Here is a 22199-nt window from a genome sequence, read left to right on the forward strand (position 1 = left end):
AGAGCATATATCAAAATATATACAGAGGCTTCGCGCTGAGGTTGACGGGAAGTGTGACAACGCAGTTTGTTGCTCCGTGTTTAGTGCAAAAAATATATAGTTTAAAACAGTTTATCGCAATGGATCGTATAACAGGCCATTCCTGTTAGTATGAGGAACCCACTGGCAGATTGAGTATGTTATTCCATGTGACAGGTAAACTTATTTTCATTTTTCTGTAAGTTCTAATTCAACTAATCAGTAATGTTTCGTCAGAACAAAATTTGCCTTATACTACCTCGGCAACGCAATAGCTATCCACTCGGAAACCTTTCAAGGTCAAGGTTAGCACTTAAGAGGGTCGTTTAAATTCCTTATTTACTCCCTAGTGACCTGCTGCTAATGACCTACAAGCCGTATATATCTGCTAGTCATTGTTGTAAAGAATTGTTTTAAAGCTCTCGTTCCAAATTTTTTATTGCCTAAACATGCCAAGTCCGATATAGAAGAAAAGCACTAACGCTGAAAAGACCACATTCGGTCAGTGTCGGAAGCTTGCTTCACTGTCTGTTCAATGTGTCAGCTGCTCGATTATCTTAGGGGCTTGCCGTGTCAATAAACTATCAAAGTTGCCACTCGCAAAGAGGAAACTTCCTATGCCAAGCATGCACATAAGAAAATTCCACAAAACAAAGTGATGAAAACCAAAGGAAAAGCAAGTGAGCCTGATAATTCTAGTAAAATTGACGGATCCAACTCTCTATCAAATGCAGAAGAAAACAATTATACTGACAGTCCTGCTGCTTTGCACAGCTCTGAAATCACAAAAGCACATAATACATTTTCCTCTTCAGAAGTAATTCATGACGAAAAGCACAATATCCAGATACAATCCGCTGCAAATGATAACTGCAACCTTAACAACAACTATGGAGTAGCCCTCAATAATTCAGTTACCTCCAAACCGGAATTTTTTAATAATGGAAGGAGAAGGCGGCAATTCAGTGACAGTCATTTGTATGCCAGTGTGGTATGCAAAACATCGCTGATGGTGGTACTAATCAATAAAAATGTATAGGTAACTTGAAATGCCCTCCCACCAATCTTTGGGAGGATGCTGAAGTTGCTGAGGAACTTCCCACTTTTCTGATTAATAACATACCCAATCTCAAGATAATCCCACTTTTGAGACGTAAAGTGGAGTGCTGCTTAAACAGTAACAACAGTATGATCTCTAAAACTACCTCGCTCTGTATAACACATTGCTGGGGCTCCCTTGAGAAGATGTTGTATGAATTGATAATAGAAAATCAAAACAAATTAAAGCCCCAAACGAACAACTCCAGTTGATTAACTCTACACTAACTGCGGCTGTCAACAGTCCTGCTTTCATACCTACGGATGTCCAGACCTCCACAGCCATATCTGTGGACCCACCTGTAAGGACCCAACAATTATCATATGCAGCTGTGGCAAAAATGCCCAAAGTAACTACCTCTGAATATAAACACATGCTCATCGTTAAAGCTGGAGAGAGCTGCGACATTGCTGACAGTGATGGAGTGAAAAACAAAATCTTTCAGACTATCATACCAAAGTTATGTAATGTCAAGACCAAAAGCATCCGCAAGATCAAAGACAAAAGAATCATTCTTGAAACAGCCACTAAATCTGACTTAGATAAGATAAAATCCTGTCTTCGAGACCCCCAAGCTTCGGGGGCCCCAGCTTGATAGTATTTGATGTAGAAAGCTCCATCCAGAAGGATGACTTAATTAAAGAAATCTACAACAGGAATCTTTATGAGACTATTGAGAAGGAAGAGGATGCTTATAGTGAAATTAAGATCAAATACTCCACTAAAACCAGGGTATGTGATTGCCGAAATTGGATCATAGAAGTATCTCCCAGAATCAGAAAACAATTAATTATTCAAGAGAGTCTTTCTAGGCTGGTACTCACATAGGATAAGGGATTTTGTACCAGTCCTGAAATATTATAACTGTTTAGGATACGAACACATATCAGCCAAATGTCTGAAGTAAAAACCGGTATGCAGCAACTGTGCAGAAGCCGGCCACCTTTACAAAGAATGCCCCAATAAAACTTCTCCACCGAAATGCGTAAATCGTAAAGCATTAGCATTAGTAGAGGCATTTGATGCAAGAAAGCAAGCTTATGCAGCATCAGCCAAAAAAAAAAAAAAAAAAAAAAACCCACTTCACCCCTCTGTTCGTTCAAAATACCTGTCCAGCTGAGCCTTAAACTTATTTAGGCTATCAACCTCCACCACAAGGGATGGCAGTCTGTTCCACCAACCAACCACCCGCTGGCTAAAGGCAAATTTCCGCACGTCTATCCTACATCTGTCTTTCCTCAATTTGAATTTATGCCCTCTCAGGTGATTTTTCTGAGCTAGAGGAAGAATCCCATCAACATTGAGCATGCTTAAACCATTCAAGGCTTTATACACCTCTATCAGATCACCTCGCTGGTGCCTAGTCTCCAGACACTATAATTTGCAAAACTTAAGCCTTTCTTCGTAAGAGCACCCCTTTGTTCCATTCACTAATCTTGTTGCCCTTCTCTGTACTCGTTCCAGCAGCTCTACATCCTTCTTGAAATGAGGCCTCCAGACCTGTATACAGTACTCTAGGTGTGGCCTGACCATTGCCTTGTACAATGGAATAATCACCTCCTTATCCCTGCTGGAAAAATTCCTGTATATCATTGACAATACTCCATGAGCTACTCTTGCAGCCCGTCTGCACTGCTCAGAGAACTTCATATCTGCCTGCACAATCACCCCCAAGTCCCTTTCATTCTCTACCACTGTCAGTGTAGTACCACAGAGTTGATACGTTGCTCTGGGGTTGCTGTTTCCCATGTGTAGTACTTTACATTTGTCAATGTTAAACTTCATTTGCCACCTCTCAGCCCATCTGCTCAACCTCAACCAAAGCCATCAACAAACCTTGAGACCAGAGCCAACACAGTCTTGAATGCCCTGTCGGTTTGGGCTGAAGAGAATAATAATAATAATAATAATAAATTTTTCTGTTCATACTCCGGGATAACCAAACGGTCAGAGGAGTTCACAAGATAGATAGAAACAGCACCGTATTCAGTAGCCACGGGCTTGAACCCCGATCACTCAAGGCACATGTACTTATGCACCCACGCACCTGACCACTAGGCTATGGCGGCCTAAGTTGGAAATCTCTACAGATAAAAGCAGAACCCTGCTTCTCAAAGGCCGTCTTGACATCAACAGAACACCAACCATTCATTAAAAAGGATATGCACTCAAGACTTACCATTCATTCAAATATTTAGGTGTCACCCTAGTGATTGCAAAACTTTCATGCCACATCTAAAGTCCATGAAAGAGAAGACCAAAAATTATATCAATATGTTTGCTCGCTTCACTCGCAAAGACTGGGGCCTTAAGGAACCTGCACTCCACCTTCTTTATTCAGCTGTTTTTGTACCATTTGTAACATACGGCGCTGCCGTATGGTTCCATTGTTTATCCATCGTTTATCCATCATCAGCACTAGGAATGTTATTCTGCAGATACAACGGTTGATGTTATTAAAAAGAACTCAGGCTTGTAGAACAACCTCAACAGCAGCACTACAAGTATTAACAGGTTGTATCAGCCTTGACCTCCAAGTGGTCTTCACAGTGCTTTCACGTGGTATCAGAAAGAAAAAAATAAACTGAATTCCTGGGGACAAAAACTATTGTCGATGCAGATCTGAAACAAGAACTCCGGCATACTTGGCAGGAGCTTGTTTCCCTCTGGCAAATCCTTTGGGTTGATTCCACCAAAGGCAGTACTACCAAGCTATTTCTACCTAGTGTCTCCTACCTCAACAAACAAAGACTTGGCTGGTTCTTCCCTAATTCACAAGCTACCTTTCTTCTGAAAGGACATGGGTCATTCAAAAAGCAACTTCAGGACTTTGGGTTTGTAAATGATGTCCATTGTATTTGTGGAGAACTGGAGGACTGGCACCACGTAATGCACTCGTGTAACATCTACCTGGACCTACGTAATCAACTGTTACTGGATATAAATTTACTCACACTCAGCCCAAAAAGCAACCTGTTAAAATCAAAAGAAGCATTTTTAGCTTTTAGCAGGTATGCCTCAGCAGTCTTCAAAAGGCGTTTTATCATCTCTCACGTCTGATCCCACAACATAGACATCCACACCAGATGTTCCTGAAACCGCTATGATCTCTCCTCGTACCTGCTCTTCCCTCATCACCAGCCACTATCAGAATTGAATGAACACCTAATTAGACATCGTCCCCGTTGGAATGACGGCACTGAACTGATATAAATCAAACTCAGACACTTCCCATTGCACCTTCCCAACTTTGCAGACCTTCCTTGTTCTGCAAGCTGTCTTCCTTTCCCTGGCCTTCAGTGAGCTCCCAGACCAGGGGTGATTCCTACTTCTCCCTTCCCACCTCTTCTTTCTGATGGAGGATGCCTTCTTTCCTCATCCTCCTCCTCCTCCTCCTCCTTTTGCCTACTTTGACTCCACCACTTCTACTATCTTCCCTGTTTTTTTTTTTTTTTTTTTTTGTTTGGTCTCTGTCCAGAAAGCTTCACCTGGAAGCTTTCTGGAAGAAAGTTGCACCTGGCGGAGATCAGCCAGAGTATGAAGGCAACCTGGCTCACCTCCCAGTGGTGGTGTCGGACAATGTAGGGTTCCATTAGGGGCCCTGTGGCCAAGTAGCCAGAGACACAACAACAGAACATAACACAATGCTGCATAAACCAGAAACTACATTTTTTTCTGGCTTATGCAGTAGTTCTGCATTCCATCACAGAGTACATACGGGGGCAGATGTGGGAAACCACAGGTGGTGCCTAACCCTAAATACTAAGCCACTATATCAAAATATATTTCCTAACTATACAAGGTGAACAAAATTTGTATTTTTCAAGTTTATCCACAGAACCGAATTTTTTTTTGTAGTAAGGGTATCCCCCATCTCCTTGTGTTCTTGATTATCATTTGGATCAGATTAATTGTCTGTAGTCAATATATGGTGCTGTTGAGAAAAAGTACTTTAAGGGTTTTGCATTTGGCAATCTCTTAAGCCATGTCATTTCTCATGATCCCAGTGTGATTTGGAATCTGACAGAAACAGATTTCAACAGTAGTTTCTGAAAGAGACCATAACTTTATAATATAGTTGGGAAAAGTCTGTAACCAATATTCTGTTTATACTTCAACATGACCACTAAAGTCAGAGGAGTTTATAATTAATAATTTTGACAAAGAATACAATCATTAATCGTAATTAGTATTATGCAAGCTAGAACCACAGTACTGTTGAACACATGCTGTGCACTCTAACACTTGACTACGATACAAGATCGAATGCGAATAAAGTCCTATTCCTGTTAGTGCCTACAGAGCAATTTGTGAGTATATATAATAGACTCACAAATTTGTTTGAATTTATGTCGATGTAAGTTCAACAGAATGAAGTTTATATACTCCGGCTCTGTAGTATATAAACTGCACTCCAAGAGAAGCTGATCAGATATACATAGATGAGCCAAAACATTATGACCACCTATCTAATATGATGTTGGTCCTCCACATGCAGCCAAAACAGCTCATACCCGGCGAAGCATGGATGCTGCACGATTTCTAAATGTGTCTTGTGGTATCCAGTACAAACACATAACCAACAGATCCTTTAACTCCTGTAAGGTCCATAGTTGACATGCCACAGATTGCAGTTACTGTTCCAACACAAACCACAGATGCTTGATGGGGATTGATGTCTGGGGAATTTGGAGGCCAGGGCAATACCTGGAATTCTTTCTTATGTTCCACGAACCAGTCTCAAACAATTCGGGCGGTGTGGCATGGCGCATTACCCTGCTGAAAGATGGCACTGCCAGAGGGAAAGACCATTGCCGTGAAAGGGTGCACCTGGTCAGCAATGATGTTTAGGTAGGTGGTAGACAGAGTGCCCGGCACATGGATGACTGGACCCAGAGTATCCCAGCAGACCATCACCCAAAGCATGACAATGCTGCCACTGGCTTCTTTCCGTCCCATGGTGCATCCAGGCGCATCACTTCACAAAGTAAACAACACTCATGTACCCGGTGGTCCACATGGTGCAACAGTAAACGTGACTCATCGGACCAGATGACTTCTTCCAAACATTCAAGGTCCAGTTTCGATGCTCGCGTGCCCATTGTAGGTGTTAAGGGATACATCAGCAATAAGCTCCGCTTGATGTAAACGGCGGATTGTGGTTGACGGTGGCAGGGAGAATCTCTTGGATTTTCGGATTTAAAAACTATGGAACTTGGATTCTTCATGTTGTATACAGATGAAAACAACTACTATTATTCAGCCAAGCTATAAACAACTAGTTATAGTTGTTTTTCGAATGCGTTTACGGGCAGAACGATTGTTACAGCATTAGCGATAGAGATTCTACTACTTCCAATTTTGATATTGCAAAAATTCCAAAAATTGCCTCAAAATTCCAAAAATCGAATAAATTTCTCGATCAAAATACCTGGATACATGTTATTTGTGAAGAGAAATGTGAATTTCGCTTAGATTAAACATGTTCTTGCGTTTAAGAGTAACTTTCTTTGTGTGTGACTGTTTTCCCGAAAAACAGGGAAACGTTGCATCTTTGGTTTAAATAGGCCCACAAATATAAAATATAGTTTAAATTACTCCCCTGGATATAAAGAACATTATAATAACAGCAAAATGACTGGCAAAGACCAAAAGTCAATGCAAAAAAAACTGAAAAATCAAAAAACATCGATCACGATCCTGACTTGAAGGACCTGCCTGATTGTGGGTTAATGAAGAATTTATTAACCCACATTTAACCCGTAATTTATTAGAAAGGCAAAAAACAGGTAGAAAATACAGATTAAAAGAAGAATGATAATTTAGAGCCACAGGTAACAAAAACAGAGGTGGGGGGAATTTTAAGCTTATAAATCAAATAGAGCAGGAGTGGCCAACTTAATTTGTGATGCGATCTACTTTTTTCCTTCAAAATGTGCCGCGATCTACCATCTCAAAAATTTCATTGCACAAGGTGCACAAATCGAGCGATGACTGTATATTTAAAATTTGTTGAGATCGACCAAAATAAAATCTGCAATCGACTCGTTGGCCACCCCGGAAATAGAGGACGCCATAAGACAAATTAAAGAAATGAAACTGTTCCTAGACGAGTTTCTTTATAAACAGACAAACAGAATTACATCTGCAACAAGATTACAGATAGTGAACTGCTGGTCTGTTTTGGAACATAGAGTGGTTGAACTTAATACAGAAAACAAAGTATTGAAAGTAAAAGTAGAAACAGTGGCTGAAGAGAAGAATAATGAAGGACAACCAAAGAAGATTCATCACAAACTAAACAAACCAACAATAAGATTAAGGAAATACCAAAGGCAAAAGAAAGAAACACAATAATTAGCTTTAGCAGAGACATATGATGCAAGAAAGCAAGTTATACAGCATAAGCCAAAAAAAAAAAAAAAAAGCTCCCATTTCACCCCTCCGTTCATTCCATATACCTGTCCAGCTCAGCCTTAAATTTATTTAGGCTATCGACTTCCATAACAAAGGATGGAAGTCTGTTCCACCAACCAACTACCTGCTGGCTAAAGGCAAACTTCCACACATCTATCTTACATTTGTCTTTCCTCAATTTGAATTTATGCCCTCTCAGGTGATTCTTCTTCTGAGCAAGAGGAAGAATCCCATCAGTATTGGGTATGCTCAAACCATTCAAAGCTTTATACACCTCAATCACATCACCTTGCAGGTGCCTAGTCTCCAGACACTGTAATTTGCAAAACTTTTTTCGTAAGAGCAACCCTTTGTTCTGTTCACTAATCTCCAAAGAAGCCCAAAGAAGCACTCATAATTATGGGCTATGGGTTAGCTTACTTCCTTTGCTGCCTCCTTTAATATAACTGCACCTCCATAGCCAGGTGGGAAGGAGCAGCAGTGCGTAACACACGCTTCTTGATTAGACCGGGGTTCGAGCCCATCACCCCAAATATGGAGGATGCGGAAAGGTCAGCGAATGACCACCGCATATTCCCAGAGCAATATGGCCTTAGTTCCTAAAACCAAATGAAAAACCAATAACAACATAACTTTAATATAATTGGATAGATCCCATCCACCCCGGGTGCCTTTTTTATGTTTATCTTCAACAATTTCTCCTCCCCTCTCCTTTCAGTTATTACAAAACCATCTAGCTTACTGCTAGAGTTTACCTCACCTCTGGCATTCCCCTCCCTGAATAACTCCTCATTTGTGAATGTTGATGCAAAATATTCATTTAGTTTGTTAGCTACCTGAGTAGGATCATCAACAGTTGAACCATCGATATCAAGTGGACCAATCTGATTCATCCCCTTCCTTCTAGAGTTTACGTAAGTAAAGAACTCTTTGCTGTTTTTCTTTGCATCCCTTGCCAAAGATTTCCCGTAATCTGCCTTTGCCTGCCTAATCTCCTTTGTAACTTGGTTTTGTTTGTTTGTTTGTTTGTTTCGGGATTTATTGGGCGCATCGGCAACTATGGCCATAGTGTGCCATACATAAGGTAATTATGCATGCCATTTCTTCTCAAATAGAGAAAATGGAAAAAAGGAACAAGTAATTATTATTATTATTTATTTATTTTTTTGTTTTATTTTTTCCTAAAGGAGGTGGTACACTTTAATCATCTTGAGAAAGTTATAAATGCTTGAGGCATTTGTTTCATTGTTTAAAAGTGAGGTAAGTGTAGGATCTTTTGTTGTGGCTGAAGTGCAAAGTTTCTGGCGTTCTCTTGTATATTTTGTGCATTCGACCAGAATGTGTTTCACTGAGAGCATTGTGTTACAGTGATGACATTGATTGTAACTTGGTTAGAGACCAGCTGATTTCTATTATCCCATCCATTTTTCTTCTCTGCCACATGTCTGATTAGTTCATCTGACATCCATCTAGACCTAAACCTTGGTATGAAAAGCCTAGTATCTTCCAAGATTAATTCTTTGAATGCTTCCCATTTTGAATATTCTGTTGGTAACATCATTAGATGGTCCCACTGTACAGAATTTAAATACTGTCTCAGACCACCGTAGTCACCTTTACGAAAGCAAAAACCTTTCCCTTTACTCCTGATGGTTGTAACCTCTTTGAGTAAATCCCACTTCAGCACACTGTGATCAGTGCCACTTAGTGGTTCCTTTAACTGCAGATTCTTAATGCATGAAGAATTGCTACTGATAATCAGATCAAGAGTATTAATCCCTCTAGGTGCCTCCCGAACATGCTGATGTAGAAAATAATCATCCAATAAATCCAGAAAAGCCTTGCTAGTGTGTGAGTGACCAACCCACAAATTCCAGTCAACATCCGGGAATTTAAAATCCCCCATTATATGATTTACTGGCCCACTCTATTTCCCTGTACAGTTTTTTATTATACTCATCAGAGTCATTAGGCCTATAACACACTCCTACTCTCAATTTTGATTTTCTACTACTTATGTTACACCAAACTGACTCGAATAGCATAACCCCTCCTCACTTCCTATCCTGTCTATCCTTCCTGTACACACTGTACTCCCCAAATTCCAGTTCTACATTCCTTATATCTGTGTGACACGTCTCTGATATGCCAACAATATCTGCCTTTGATGTTTTGACCAACACCTCAAATTTATTTACCAAACTCCTTGCATTAGTGTATATGCAAGTATACATGCACCTGTTCCTATTCTTAGCTACCCTAACACAACCCATATGTTTACTTGTACCATAATGACTCCCAGCAGTCTCTGAAATACCCTGCACCTTGTTTTCCAGGCTGCTGCTCATTCGAATAGAAGCAGTGCAAGAATCACTTTCACCTCTACCAGCAGCTACTGTTAATCTATTAGTCTCGTTATCCCCCCCCAAAGCTAGCAGTTTTCCGAACCAACTAAGACTGCCTCAATAGCATCAGCAAATGAAATGAAAACCAGAAGAATGAATGTGTAAGCGTGTGAAAAAAAGAATGCAAACAATAAATGCTACAGTCAAGTACACACTAACCCTAGTTTTAATTAGCATTAAAATTACACTACAAATCATTGCATCCCCCCCCAGGTGTGTGAGAAGGAGATGAATGACTGTGAGTGGGAAAAAAAAAAAATTATATATATATATATATATATATATGTGTATATATATATATATATGTAAAACTTGGGGGGGGGGGGAATTATATAAAAAAAAGAAAAAAAGTATAAAAAAAAATGAATGAGAATGCATATTGTGAATGGAGTGAATGTGTGGTTCTCCTACCCCTTTGCCTGGTGGGTTCCCTAATGCTGGCTAACATGTCCCGCCTCCAGAGCAAGATGGGCAGCTTGACCTTCCTAGTGGATTTGACACTACATGAACCTGACAACCATCACCAACGAAGACATACTGCGGCTTTCCTGCCAATACGCCATTTGGCAATCTGAACTGGGTTCTCTAACCCGGTTCCCTTTAAAACCCCATCCCCAGGCAGGGGTGGAAGGAGACGGGTCTCTGTCTCCTCCCTAGCCTGCCTCCCCCCATACTTAGCCTGGTGGACTCGTTTCCACTGACCTCTTTGGGGATGCCTACTCTATCGTCCCTATTCTTCTATCTGTCCCCCCCCCAGTCTTCATTCTGCCCCCTCACTAAACTGACCGAGTACATCCGCCAAATTCTAATCAACCGCTTTCTTGTAAATCTCTTTCAGCCAATTTCTAGACTACACCTCCTCTTCCCCCTTTTTTTTAGGATTGCCACTGAAATCCTTGGAAATTAGGTGGTTGAGCCTGCCAGAGTACTTAAATAATCTACTAGGCGCCTGACCTGCCTCCTCATGGAAAAGCATGGGCAACGGTAGTTCCCAATAGGGGTCTAATGGCTAAATGATCAGAGAAAATAAAGAACATAATGCTACACAACAGACCACTCCCCACACACTTTTTAAATCTCTGGCCTGCATAGAGTTCTGTGTCACTCACAAAGAATACATCATGGAGATGGGAGAAATCCCTGGTGCCGACAGACAACTAACACACTTTGCACTTTACTTAGTATCAGGAATGATAAATACCCGTTATAAAAAAATTGTAAAACTTATACAATTTAGGACGAACTACGGTCCAGATTGAAAACATAAATGCAACTTTGAGCATTCAATTGGACAAATCTTGTCCAATTGAATGCTCAAAGAGCAAGAACTGTTGTAGATCAGATCAAACTCAAATTGGAAGAAAATAATATAGATATCTTAGTACTCCAAGAGCCCTACACATATGGGTAGGTGTATTCTATTATTTTATAGCCAAGGGGCTATAAAATAACAGAATACACCTCAGGTCTCCCTTTTACAGGAATAGTAGTTAAAAATACTGACTTTACAGTCACAAAAGTGGGTCACCTCTGCTCTCCAGTGGCAGCGTGTGCCCATATCGCCAGTGCTCTAGGACAGTTTTACATTATTTCACTATATTATAGACCAGGTGAAGATATAAATCCAGCTATTGAATACCTACAAACAGTCATAAACTTACTACCTAATGCAAATATCATAGTGTGGGCTGATGTCAACTGCCGATCAGCCTTATGGCATAGCCGTACGGAAGACAGAGCAGGCACACACAATGGCCAGATACTTTCAGACTATATAGCCCACTTCACCCTTTCAAAGGCTAAACCAACCGAATAATCTCCAAACTTTTAGCAGTACCATGTGGGAGAGTGACAATGATGTTACTCTTTCCACCAATTCAATAGCTTATAAAATTACAGACTGGTGTGTCCAGCCGGTTTGGACCACATCGGATCATAGAGCCATCACCTTCAAACTAAACAGGCAATTACAACACCCCAAAACTCCTTGTTGTATATCAAAAGGTATAACCTCAAAAAGGCAAACTGGAAGATTTTTGCAGAACATACTGCAGCTCAGCTGCAAAAACGGAAAATGAGTGGTCTAGGTCAAGCAACTGTAGTCCAGACACACAAGCAATGACTATGACAAACATTTTAACAAAAACAGCAGACTTGTCTATCCCAAGGAAAAAACCGGGGAAGCAGGCAGTCTTTTGGTGGCGCCCTGAACTGAATGTACTCAGGAGAAGGGTGCACCAGGTGAGGATAAATTTTCAAAGAGCCAGAACATCTTGGCCACAAAATGAGGTGGATGCACTGAGAGATTCTTATAGAACTCTCAGGAATCAGTATATAGCCCTCATAAGAGACAAGAAAAAGGAATGCTGGAGGCACTTGGTGGGAACCACTGGTAGCTTGTTGGTCACTATTCTTAAGACAACTCCCCAAGGGGAGTTGTCTAAAGAATAGTGACCAACAAGCTACCAGGAGATGTCTTAGAAACTACCATATAACTAGATGGAACCCCAACCCTGTGTTGAGTGGACTCTGTAAATAACATCCTAGACAGTATTATTCAGACCAAAACTGAGGATCATTTTTCCCCATCCAGCTGGACATTATAAAAGAAAACATTGAATATGACAATGCCAATATTGAAACTCTATTTACTATCAACACATAGAAATAGTACTATTTAAAATCAAAAACAATAAATGCCCAGGTTTTGTCCTCTTAGAGGTAGAGATTATCAAAAAAAAATTAGCGGATATAGCACCAGACCAATTAATAGCACTATATAATAACTGTATGACAGAAGGTATATTCTCAAAAATATGGCAAAAAGCTGTTTTAAAATTAATTCTAAAAAAGCCTGAGAAACCCTCTACTGATCCCAAGTCTATAGAGACCAATATCCCTACTCCCTGTACTAGGAAAATATACAAGAGACTAATATATAGCAGATTAGGTCAATACTACACAGAAGCAGGTTTACATTCCAACAATCAAATGGTTTTAAGCAGGGCAACTCTAAGGAGGATGCCATGCACCACCTACTGACAACAGTTGACCGGGCACATAGATTCTGGGACCGCAAGTGGCTGGAAAGTCTGTGGATTGGATCCTCTGGCAACAATAGCATGAACAGAGACTGGGGAGTTAGGCTTCACCCCCTTTTTGAGGTGGTGGTTTTTGCCAGAGATAAACGTTTCAGTTTTCCACGTCCCCAGACCACTTCCGGTTCTGGTACAAGTGAAAGGATTACAGAGTATGTGCCTGGTCATCCATGTGTGCCGTCCTGGCACTTAAGGATGTGTCGCTTAAATATTCATTATTGCTGAGGAAGGAGGTAGACACCTCCGAAAGCTTTAATAGTGTTTTTATCGATTTTAAATTTATCTTTTAATGCATTTTAACTTATTTTATTTTATTTTTGTTGTAAATTAGATTTTTGTAAATAATCATAATTTTTGCAAATATTATTTGACAGTCTTTTGTATCATTTTATTTTATTATTAAATCAGTTATAAACGGTTGGTGTATATGTTTAAATTTGTGGTATGAATAATCCCAACCTTAGAGGCCTTATTGCAGATATAACAGTTAAAAACTCAGAAGGGGGAATATATTCTGGCAATCTCTATTAACTTTTGCTGGGGCATTTGACTCACTCTGGTGGCCTTGTGTCCTTAGGAGACTCTGCCAGGCAAATTCCCCACAAAATTTATATAAGGTAATAAACAGCTACCTTACAGACAGAAGTGTCTCAGTGCGCACAAGGTTCCAGGAATTGACACGCTCTGTGAATAAAGGCTGCCCGCAGGGTTCAATCCTTAGCTCTTTCTTCTGGAACATTGTTCTGGACGAATTTTTAGCCTTGGATCTGGGCCGCATGGAAAGCCTGGCCTTTGCAGAAGACATGATTTTCCTCGTAATAGGTAACACACAAGTGGTTGTACAGCAAAGATTGAATGCCACCCTCCTGCAGCTGCAGGAGTGAGCACAAATGCACATGCTCAAAATATCGCCTAAAAACACCAAACAAATACTTCTAAAAGGCAATTTGGACATAAGATGTCCACAAATTAAAATTAACACAACTACGATAAAAATAGTTACAGAACTAAAATATCTTGGAGTGGTCTTTGATTCTAAATTAACTTTTTATCCCCATTTGACCTACTTGGCAAAGAAAGAGAAATTATGCAGGTATGATTGTCAGAATCAGTCAATCAGACTAGGGGCTCAAAAGAAAGACCATGGGAATCATACACTGTGCAATGTTCCTACCTGTTATCACCTATGGAGCCGGTGCATGGTTCACCCGCTTGGCCATAGTAAGAAACAGGTATAAATTAGAATCGATACAAAGGACAATACTTCTCACCATTACTACGTCACACAGTGATATGCTCTGGTAATGGTGAGAGCATGCACAGTGAGCACACCTGCGCTACAGTTGCTGGCCGGAGCTCTCCCACTTTACCTGGAAGTAGCCAAAAGAGGCCTGTATTATAGATTTAAATAGGGCATACCCACAGAATCTCTGAGGATAGCCCTTGATACAGCCAACACCTTTAATGCTGAAAGAAAAAGAATAGCAACAAAGTTCCACGAGCTATGGCAAATAAAATGGGAGCAGGAAACCAGAGGTCTAGTTACCAAAAGGTTTCTGCCATGGGTGGCAATGGTCAACCCAAAGCTGCCTAAGTGATATGCCCCTGGACTTTTTTACAACATTCATATTGACAGGTCACGTCTCCCTAAAGGCAAAACTAACCTCCCTAGGGCTGACTGATGACCCAAATTGCACCTGTGGCAAGAGTGAAGACTGGGCACACATTCTGTATGAATGTATAATCTATGACATCCCCAGAACACAGCTAATAACACAGATTGGCCCCCTTCCAAGGGTAGAAGAACATCTATTCATTATAGAATGAGGAAAATTATAAAGCCTTTACAACCTTCACACAAAGTATTTGAAATGTTCAGTTATCCAAAGAATGGCAATTCAGCCTCCTGGAAATTAAATAATAATCGATAGTCAAAATTGCCCACGTCTCCCACCATGCCCAGACGATGAACTAATAACTGTCAGGACAGCAGTATTCTGCACCGACATGAAAAAACCGGATTGACCTGGATACCCCTAGGATTACCATGCCATGAGTAGGAACCTGGGACCCCCACACCAAATAAGTAACCATGTGTGTGGGGGGGGGGGAGCTGTAGAGGCAGCCAGAGAAGCAGATTAGCTGAAAAATATCAGTAAAGTAGCAAGGGGATGCAAGATAGAATGAATATGCTGGTCATTGAGTGGAAAGAGCAAATTAGGAATTAAGGTAACAGGGAATAAAGGTAAGTTTTGATTAAAGAAAGATGGACCCAGCACAAGGGAAAGAGAGTGAATGAGTGTTATGGTGAATGGGAATAAGTGGAAGAGCAATTATAATTGGCTGAAAGAATACAAAGTTAATAATAACTTACACTACTTTATATATACTAAGAAACATATACTAACAACACTATGACTGCATTCTCCCCTGGCCTACAAAAAAACTTGCAGCCAGGCCTGAACCACAACTGAAGAATAATAGTAAGTTGAGGTGCCCAGAGAGTGCAGTGCAGAAAGCAAGAGTGGAAGGAACAAATGAAATGAAAGCCAGAAGAATGAATGAGAGCGTAAGTGTGTGAGCAAAAGAACACAAACCATAGATGTTAAAGTTAAGTTCACACTAACCCTAGTTTTAATCTTTAATAATCTTTCTTATTTAGCTTAATTATTAAGCATCAGTATATTACATTACACACCACTGCATCTTCCCCCCTGGTGTGTGAGAAAGAGATGAATGAGTGAATGGAAAAAAAAAAAAAATAAACTAAAAGATATATATATATAACCTAACAGGAAAAAAAAAAATATATTATGAACTATAAAAAAAAAGTATAAAAATAGAATGCAAGTAGAATGAGAATGCAAATTATGAATGAAATAAATGTCTCCCCCCCCCCCTCTGGCTGGTGGTTTCTGCACTGCCAGCTAACATATCCCATAGCCAGAGCGGGGTGGGCAGTTTGACCTTCCAACCAGATTTGACAAGACATGGACCTGACAACCAACACCGATGAAGACATACTGCAGCTTTGCTGCCAACACGCCATTTGGTGAACTAAACTGGGTACTCTAAAAAACCTGTCTCCTTTCCTCCCCTCCCTGCCTCCCCCATACTTAGCCTGGTGGGGTTTGTCTCCACGACTTCTTTGGCGATGCTTCCCATCCTTCCCCCATCCTTCTACCTGTTTCCCCTCCAGTCTCCCCCCCCACTCTAACTCAATCGACCAAGTACTTCCCTTAACAATGCTGCCAAATTCAACTGCTTTCTCGTAAACCTCTTTCCAAATTCTAGTGTTCACTCCCCCTCCCTCCTTTTTTATTTATTATTATTATTAGCCATATGGTGCACGGAAGACTGAGGCTTATGCTGTACAAGACAAAAAAATTTTCTGAATTACCCAGAGAGAGAGAGAGAGAGAGAGAGAGAGAGAGAGAGAGAGAGAGAGAGAGAGAGAGAGAGAGAGAGAGAGAGAGAGAGAGAGAGCAGTGGAAGAAAAAAATCACCAAGAAAGAGAAGAATGATGATATCCAGCTCAGGACCCTGGGTGTGCCAAGCCCATACACACCAGATGTCAGCCCCTGGGATTAAAGCTTTGCCATTGAAATCCTCAGAAAATAGGTGGCGGGACCTGCCAGAGAACTTAAATAATCTACTGGGTGCCTGAACTGCCTCCTCGTGGCAAAGTGTGGGCAACATTGGGTCCCAATAGGGGCCAACAGCTAAATGGTTAGAGAAACAACAGAACATAACACCACACAACAAACCACTCCCTAGATACTTTTCAAATCTCTGGCCTCCACAAAGTTCTGTGTGACTTACAAAGAATACAACGTGGAGATGGGAAAAACCCCTGGTAGTGGCAGAGAACTAACACACTTAACTTTTACTTGCCCATTGTAGGTGCTGTGTCCGGTGAACAGTGGTTAGCATGGGCACTCAGAGCGGCCTGCGGCTATGCAGCCCCATTTTCAGCAGGGATCGACGTACTGTGTGTGTGTCTGTTGTGACACATTACTCCTGTGTCACCAGCAGTCCAATTACCGGCTAGTTGCACCACAGTTGCCCTTCTACTGCCTTTTACCATCTGGGAGAGCCTTTGCTCACCTCGAGCATCAAGGAGCCATGGTCATTGAACATCTTGCTGGTGATTCGTGGGTTCTCCCTCCTCTGACCACTTTCGGTAGGTACTAACCATGGGTAACTGTCAGCACCCCACCAGCCGTGCCATTCGCAGATATGCTCTGACCTAGTCGTCTGGCCGTTACAATTTGGTCTTTGTCAAACTCGTTTAAGTCCATTGACTTTTCCATCCGAAGAAAAAGTGCAACACTAATTAACAGAGCTCAGTATCAGGTGTTTTTTTTATACCATGTCTCGACCTGCACATGCACTGTAGTTCACATGCAGTTGCTTCGATTTGCATAACGACTCACTGGTCATAATGTTTTGGCTCCTTGGTGTATACCAGGTGGTTAAAAAATAAGATTCCCTATTCAGGAGACCTTAATGTCAAAAAGAGCTGTGAAAATTGATGGATAAGTCATTTAGTGAAGCAATTTGTAGAAGTAAACAGATAGTTCAAATTTCTGATACCAGGGTAAAAATGGTGCAGCTCATAGGTAAAATTAGTCACTCACTTCAAGACATGCTGCCTGCGCAAATGACATCTGTTAGATAAAAGCAGAAGGGCCAATTCCACTGTCAATATCCATTATAGCTCTTACGAAAAAGGAATGTGCTCCTTTAGTAAAACTGTTCTACTAGAATAATAGTAACGCTAATGCAGCACTGTGTGAATATCGGAAACTTACATAGGTTTGCATAAAGGACCTTGGACTTCAGTGGGGCTTCAAAAACTAATAAAGAAATTTGAAGTGACCAGGGAGTTGCGTGTAATTCCAGGCAGGATACGACTGCATATTGGATCGGAGGTAGTGGATGGAGTGGCAGTTGCAATGGCCTCCAGGTCAGAATGCAAAACACTACCAGTCAGTAGTGCCAGAGGTGTGTCAAGAGACTCAAACCTTCTTTGGTTTACTGTACATAAAGTGCTTTGAATAATTTTACGCTCGTTCCCGTACAAGATTCATGTAGTGCAAGAACTAAAGTCTTGTGATCAGCAACAATGAATACACTTTGCTCTTCTGGCTCGTATGGAACTTGACAATACGTAGGCTTGAATGATATTGTGGTCTGATGAGGCACATTTCACTCTTCATGGACAAAATGCACAAAACTGCCAAATATGGGGAACTTCTCGTCCATCTGCTGTGCATGAAAGACCTCTACAAAGTGTCACAGCAGAGTGACAATTTTTCTTTGAAGAGTACACCTCATGGCCCCATAAGGTGTATGGTAACTAGTGCACAGCTACACACTTCTAAGAGATAATATTATTTCTGTTCTACAAGAAAGGCAATGCTTGGAGACCATAGTGTTCATGCAAGATGTTCATGCCCCCCCCACCGAATTCTGTGTGAACAAGTGAAGAAACTGCTCTGTTCAACATTAGGAAATTATCGCATCATCTCTAGAGACTTTCTGCAGTTCTGGCCAGCCCGATCAGCAGATCTCAATCCCTGTAATTTCTGGCTATAGGGATAACTGAAAGACAGAGTTTACTGTGGTGGCATACAGATGCTTGTCGATTTGAAAGCAAGCATTAAACAGCATGTAGCTGACATCCCCAATGAGATGCTACATGAAACTGTCACATGCAGTCCTCTGTTTTCAGAATTTTCATCTGAAGTGAAGGAAAGCACATAGAACAATATCTGTAGATTTTGAAGTTCTGATATTAAATTCTAATCCTAAGTTAAGTAATCAGTCTCATGTTTACAGTGCCAATTTCTTCCCTGGTGGTGGAAATTGGAACTATTTTTTTTTTCTTCTACAATTTTTTTTTACTACAAATCGTTTCCCCATACCCAAAATGACATACCCACCAATTTTAACAGTGCTATCTCTAGCTGTTTTGACATTAGCGTCTCCTGAATAGGGAAACTTATTTTATAACAACCCAGTATTTTTCTACAGATTACAACCTACAGAAATGGCAATCCAATATCAACAAGTTTTTATTATCTTTTTATTAGGATCCATTATTCTTAGTAACAGAGTATCACAATTTTGACAACCTTCTGTATTTATTTATTAATTAATTTAAGAGAAAAATATAGAGATTACATATTTACACCAAAGAAAAGCAGTATATAGAAATACCTGGTGCTTGGTGACCATTGTAATAAACATCAATTTTATGGGGATGGTCAGAATGTGGAGTATAAGTTATCTGATATACTCCTGAATTCATCTCTCGAATGAAATGTCTAACTTCCCTTCCGGCTGCTGTGATGTTAAGAGTCAAGTTGCCTCTGCCAGCACGAGATGCATCAACTAAACAGGGAGAATACATGAATTAAAATTATTTTACAGTTGCATTTTGGCAATAATAAAGATTTTAACACTAAATAATAGCTTGACATAACCAATTTGAATTTTAAGTTTAATGCTACATATGGCCAATACTGCTCTATGGTGTAGACACCTGGACTCTAACATCAGCCACTACAAAAAGCTCCAGGCCTTTGAAATGTGGCTCTACCGAAGAATGCTGAAAATTCCGTGGACAGCCAAGATAACCAATGTAAGTCCTGCAGGACATGCACATGGAACGGGACCTGCTCAAAACCATCATCAGCAGGAAATGCAAATACCTAGGTCACATCGCTAGGAACCAACAAAAATATCACCTACTACCACTCATCCTGGAGGGAAAGATCGAAGGCAAGAAATGCCCAGGCAAACCGAAAATGGCATGGCTAGATAACATCAACACCTGGCTTCACATGACAACAGCACAAATTCTACATGCAGCGCTAGACAGAGAACAATATCAAAACGAAGTCGCAAACGCCATTCGGCAGCATTAAAGAAGAAGAAGAAGTTTAAAATTACTGATGTTTCTTATACAGAATAATATGATCTAAAAGTCCAAAAACTCAAACATTTATGAGGGTAGGGGCTCACATCTGGTGAGGATGGGCTTGGCACACCAGGGACCTGAGCTGGATATCATCATTCTTCTTTTTTCTTGGTGATTCCCTTCTACTTTTGACTCTCTCTCTCATTAGAATTTTTTTTTTTTAAATATCTAATACAGTCGATTCCGGTTATTTGGGACACATCGGGACTAGTGCATTTTGGCCCAATTAAGCTTCTGCCCCAATTATCTGAAGTTTCACATAAATAGTTAAAAATAGAATATACTCCCCCCCCCCCCTTTACAATTGGTTCACTGTACAAACAAATCACGTTACGATGGAGTCACCATTGTAAAGTACCGTTCACTATACGATGTGTAATAAGCACCGGTCACTGTGATAACGTTTGTGAATTGAATTTTAATTCTATTAAACAGCGATTCTAATTAGTGAAAATAGGAGGAATATTATCCACAGGCTATAAAAGTAAAGATATATTAAGTACAAATTTACCCTTTATTATCTTACCAATTAAAAAATTAAATGATACGTGAAATTCGGAAGAATATACGTGATAATCGGAATAATTAATACTTACTGTAATATGTACATACTAACTAAACTAGTTGACATTTCTGTTCAATGTCATTTGTGGGTGGGGGTTAATATTTAAAACAGTAAAAAGATAAGTAATCAATAACAAAGAACACAGCACACACAAATTGCAAGTAACACGATACGCGCAAATGAGAACGGAGTAACAAATTACGATGCTTTAAAAATAGGAATGAAGAGAAGATTCTGAAAAATTATGTTTTTTTATATGATTGAAGATTCCATAGAAGTGTAAACACATTTTACCATAATAACCCACAGAATTCCAGCTGTCTGTATTATTGCAAATTCAGTAAGATCGAGTTTATCAGTTTATTACAGATTTCACTAACACAAAAGCCCAATAAACAGGTGACTGCTAATTGTTTTATGGTTGTGACCTCCAGAAATCCGACCGAACTATGTGGTACAGTCGGAGACAATCGTAGGGTAATCTTTATTGCTGCGGTCTCCTGTCCCGATTAAACGGCATTTTGTCCCAATTAAGCTAAGTACACCCTGGTTATTTTCTCGATTGGGTTCCGGTTTTTAAGATTTGTCCCAAATAAACGGCTGCCCCGATAAACCGGTGGCCCAAATAACCGGAATCTACTGTACTTTACTTTGCAAAAAAAGTTGACCACAGGTGTTATTTATAAAAACTGCATACCAGATTTTACATATTCTGCTCAAAAATCAACCAACAGCAATCATAAGACCATAAGCAATCAGGAGACCCTAATGTCAAAAAAAGGAACTATCCAATGCTTGGATAGTTCCTTTCCATTGTTCAGTTGGAATCAATGTTTTTTGAGATTATTTTTCAGGCCTCCAAAAACATGAAAACCATGGATAATGTAAAGATAGATCCATTATTGACACGCAGTCCTAAGCACATCTCTACATACGTCACACACTAATCTGCCTTAATGCTACTGTTGTTTTCTTTCACTTTTGGCATTAATATTTTAATGATGGTAATTTATCCATTTATTCAGCTGTTCAGGTGCAAGTACCAGGTATAGTTATATCAACTACAGAAAGCTGGTACTTGCCCAATGAAGAGTAATTGCTAGCAGGGAAATGAGGTAGAATGTTATGTAAACAAATATAAACAAAAAGACATATGTTATTATGCACAAAGAGTATATATAAATCAGTATGGGAGCAATCCATAATATGCAATTAGATCTATATACAAACTATACTAGGAGAGATGATCATTTAATTCACAGACTGGTGCAAGATCTTATCTTAATTGTCATCCTCTGAATCTTGTGGATTTCTCCTTGAAACACTCTCCCTTGAACTTTGCACACTTTCACCACCATCGTATCCACACATTAAATGCTTCTTGCAAGCCATTTTTCGAAAGATTGTGGAGTACGTCTGTTGTGGCTCTGCGCGCATCGTTGTCGGACGCAAAATGCTTGCCTTTCAGAGCTTTCTTCAGATGTGGAAACAGGGCTCAGTCCACTGAATAAGGCAGGATGTGGCAGAATCTTAGCACCTATGACAGTGAAACCACTTCACACTGGAAAGTTCTTGGCATTTCTCATGAATGGCATGGCGTAGTTTGACT

General features: G+C 40.2%; 1 protein-coding gene across 2 annotated transcripts in view; it reads right to left on the minus strand.

Moving 5' to 3' along the window:
- The window catches only part of jbug (filamin-type immunoglobulin domains fbug), a 1114928-nt gene that overhangs the window by 330656 nt on the left and 762073 nt on the right, over nt 1–22199 (minus strand). For both annotated transcript variants that reach the window (XM_090381438.1, XM_090381439.1), the window contains exon 37: nt 19263–19436. In XM_090381438.1, coding sequence (XP_090237564.1) covers nt 19263–19436 — 174 coding nt within the window. The remainder of the gene's footprint in view (nt 1–19262; nt 19437–22199) is intronic.

The sequence above is a fragment of the Mastigoproctus giganteus genome, chromosome 9 (genome assembly GCF_048544385.1).
Source record: "Mastigoproctus giganteus isolate SK-2022 chromosome 9, ASM4854438v1, whole genome shotgun sequence".
NCBI classification, from domain to species: Eukaryota; Metazoa; Arthropoda; class Arachnida; order Uropygi; family Thelyphonidae; genus Mastigoproctus; species Mastigoproctus giganteus.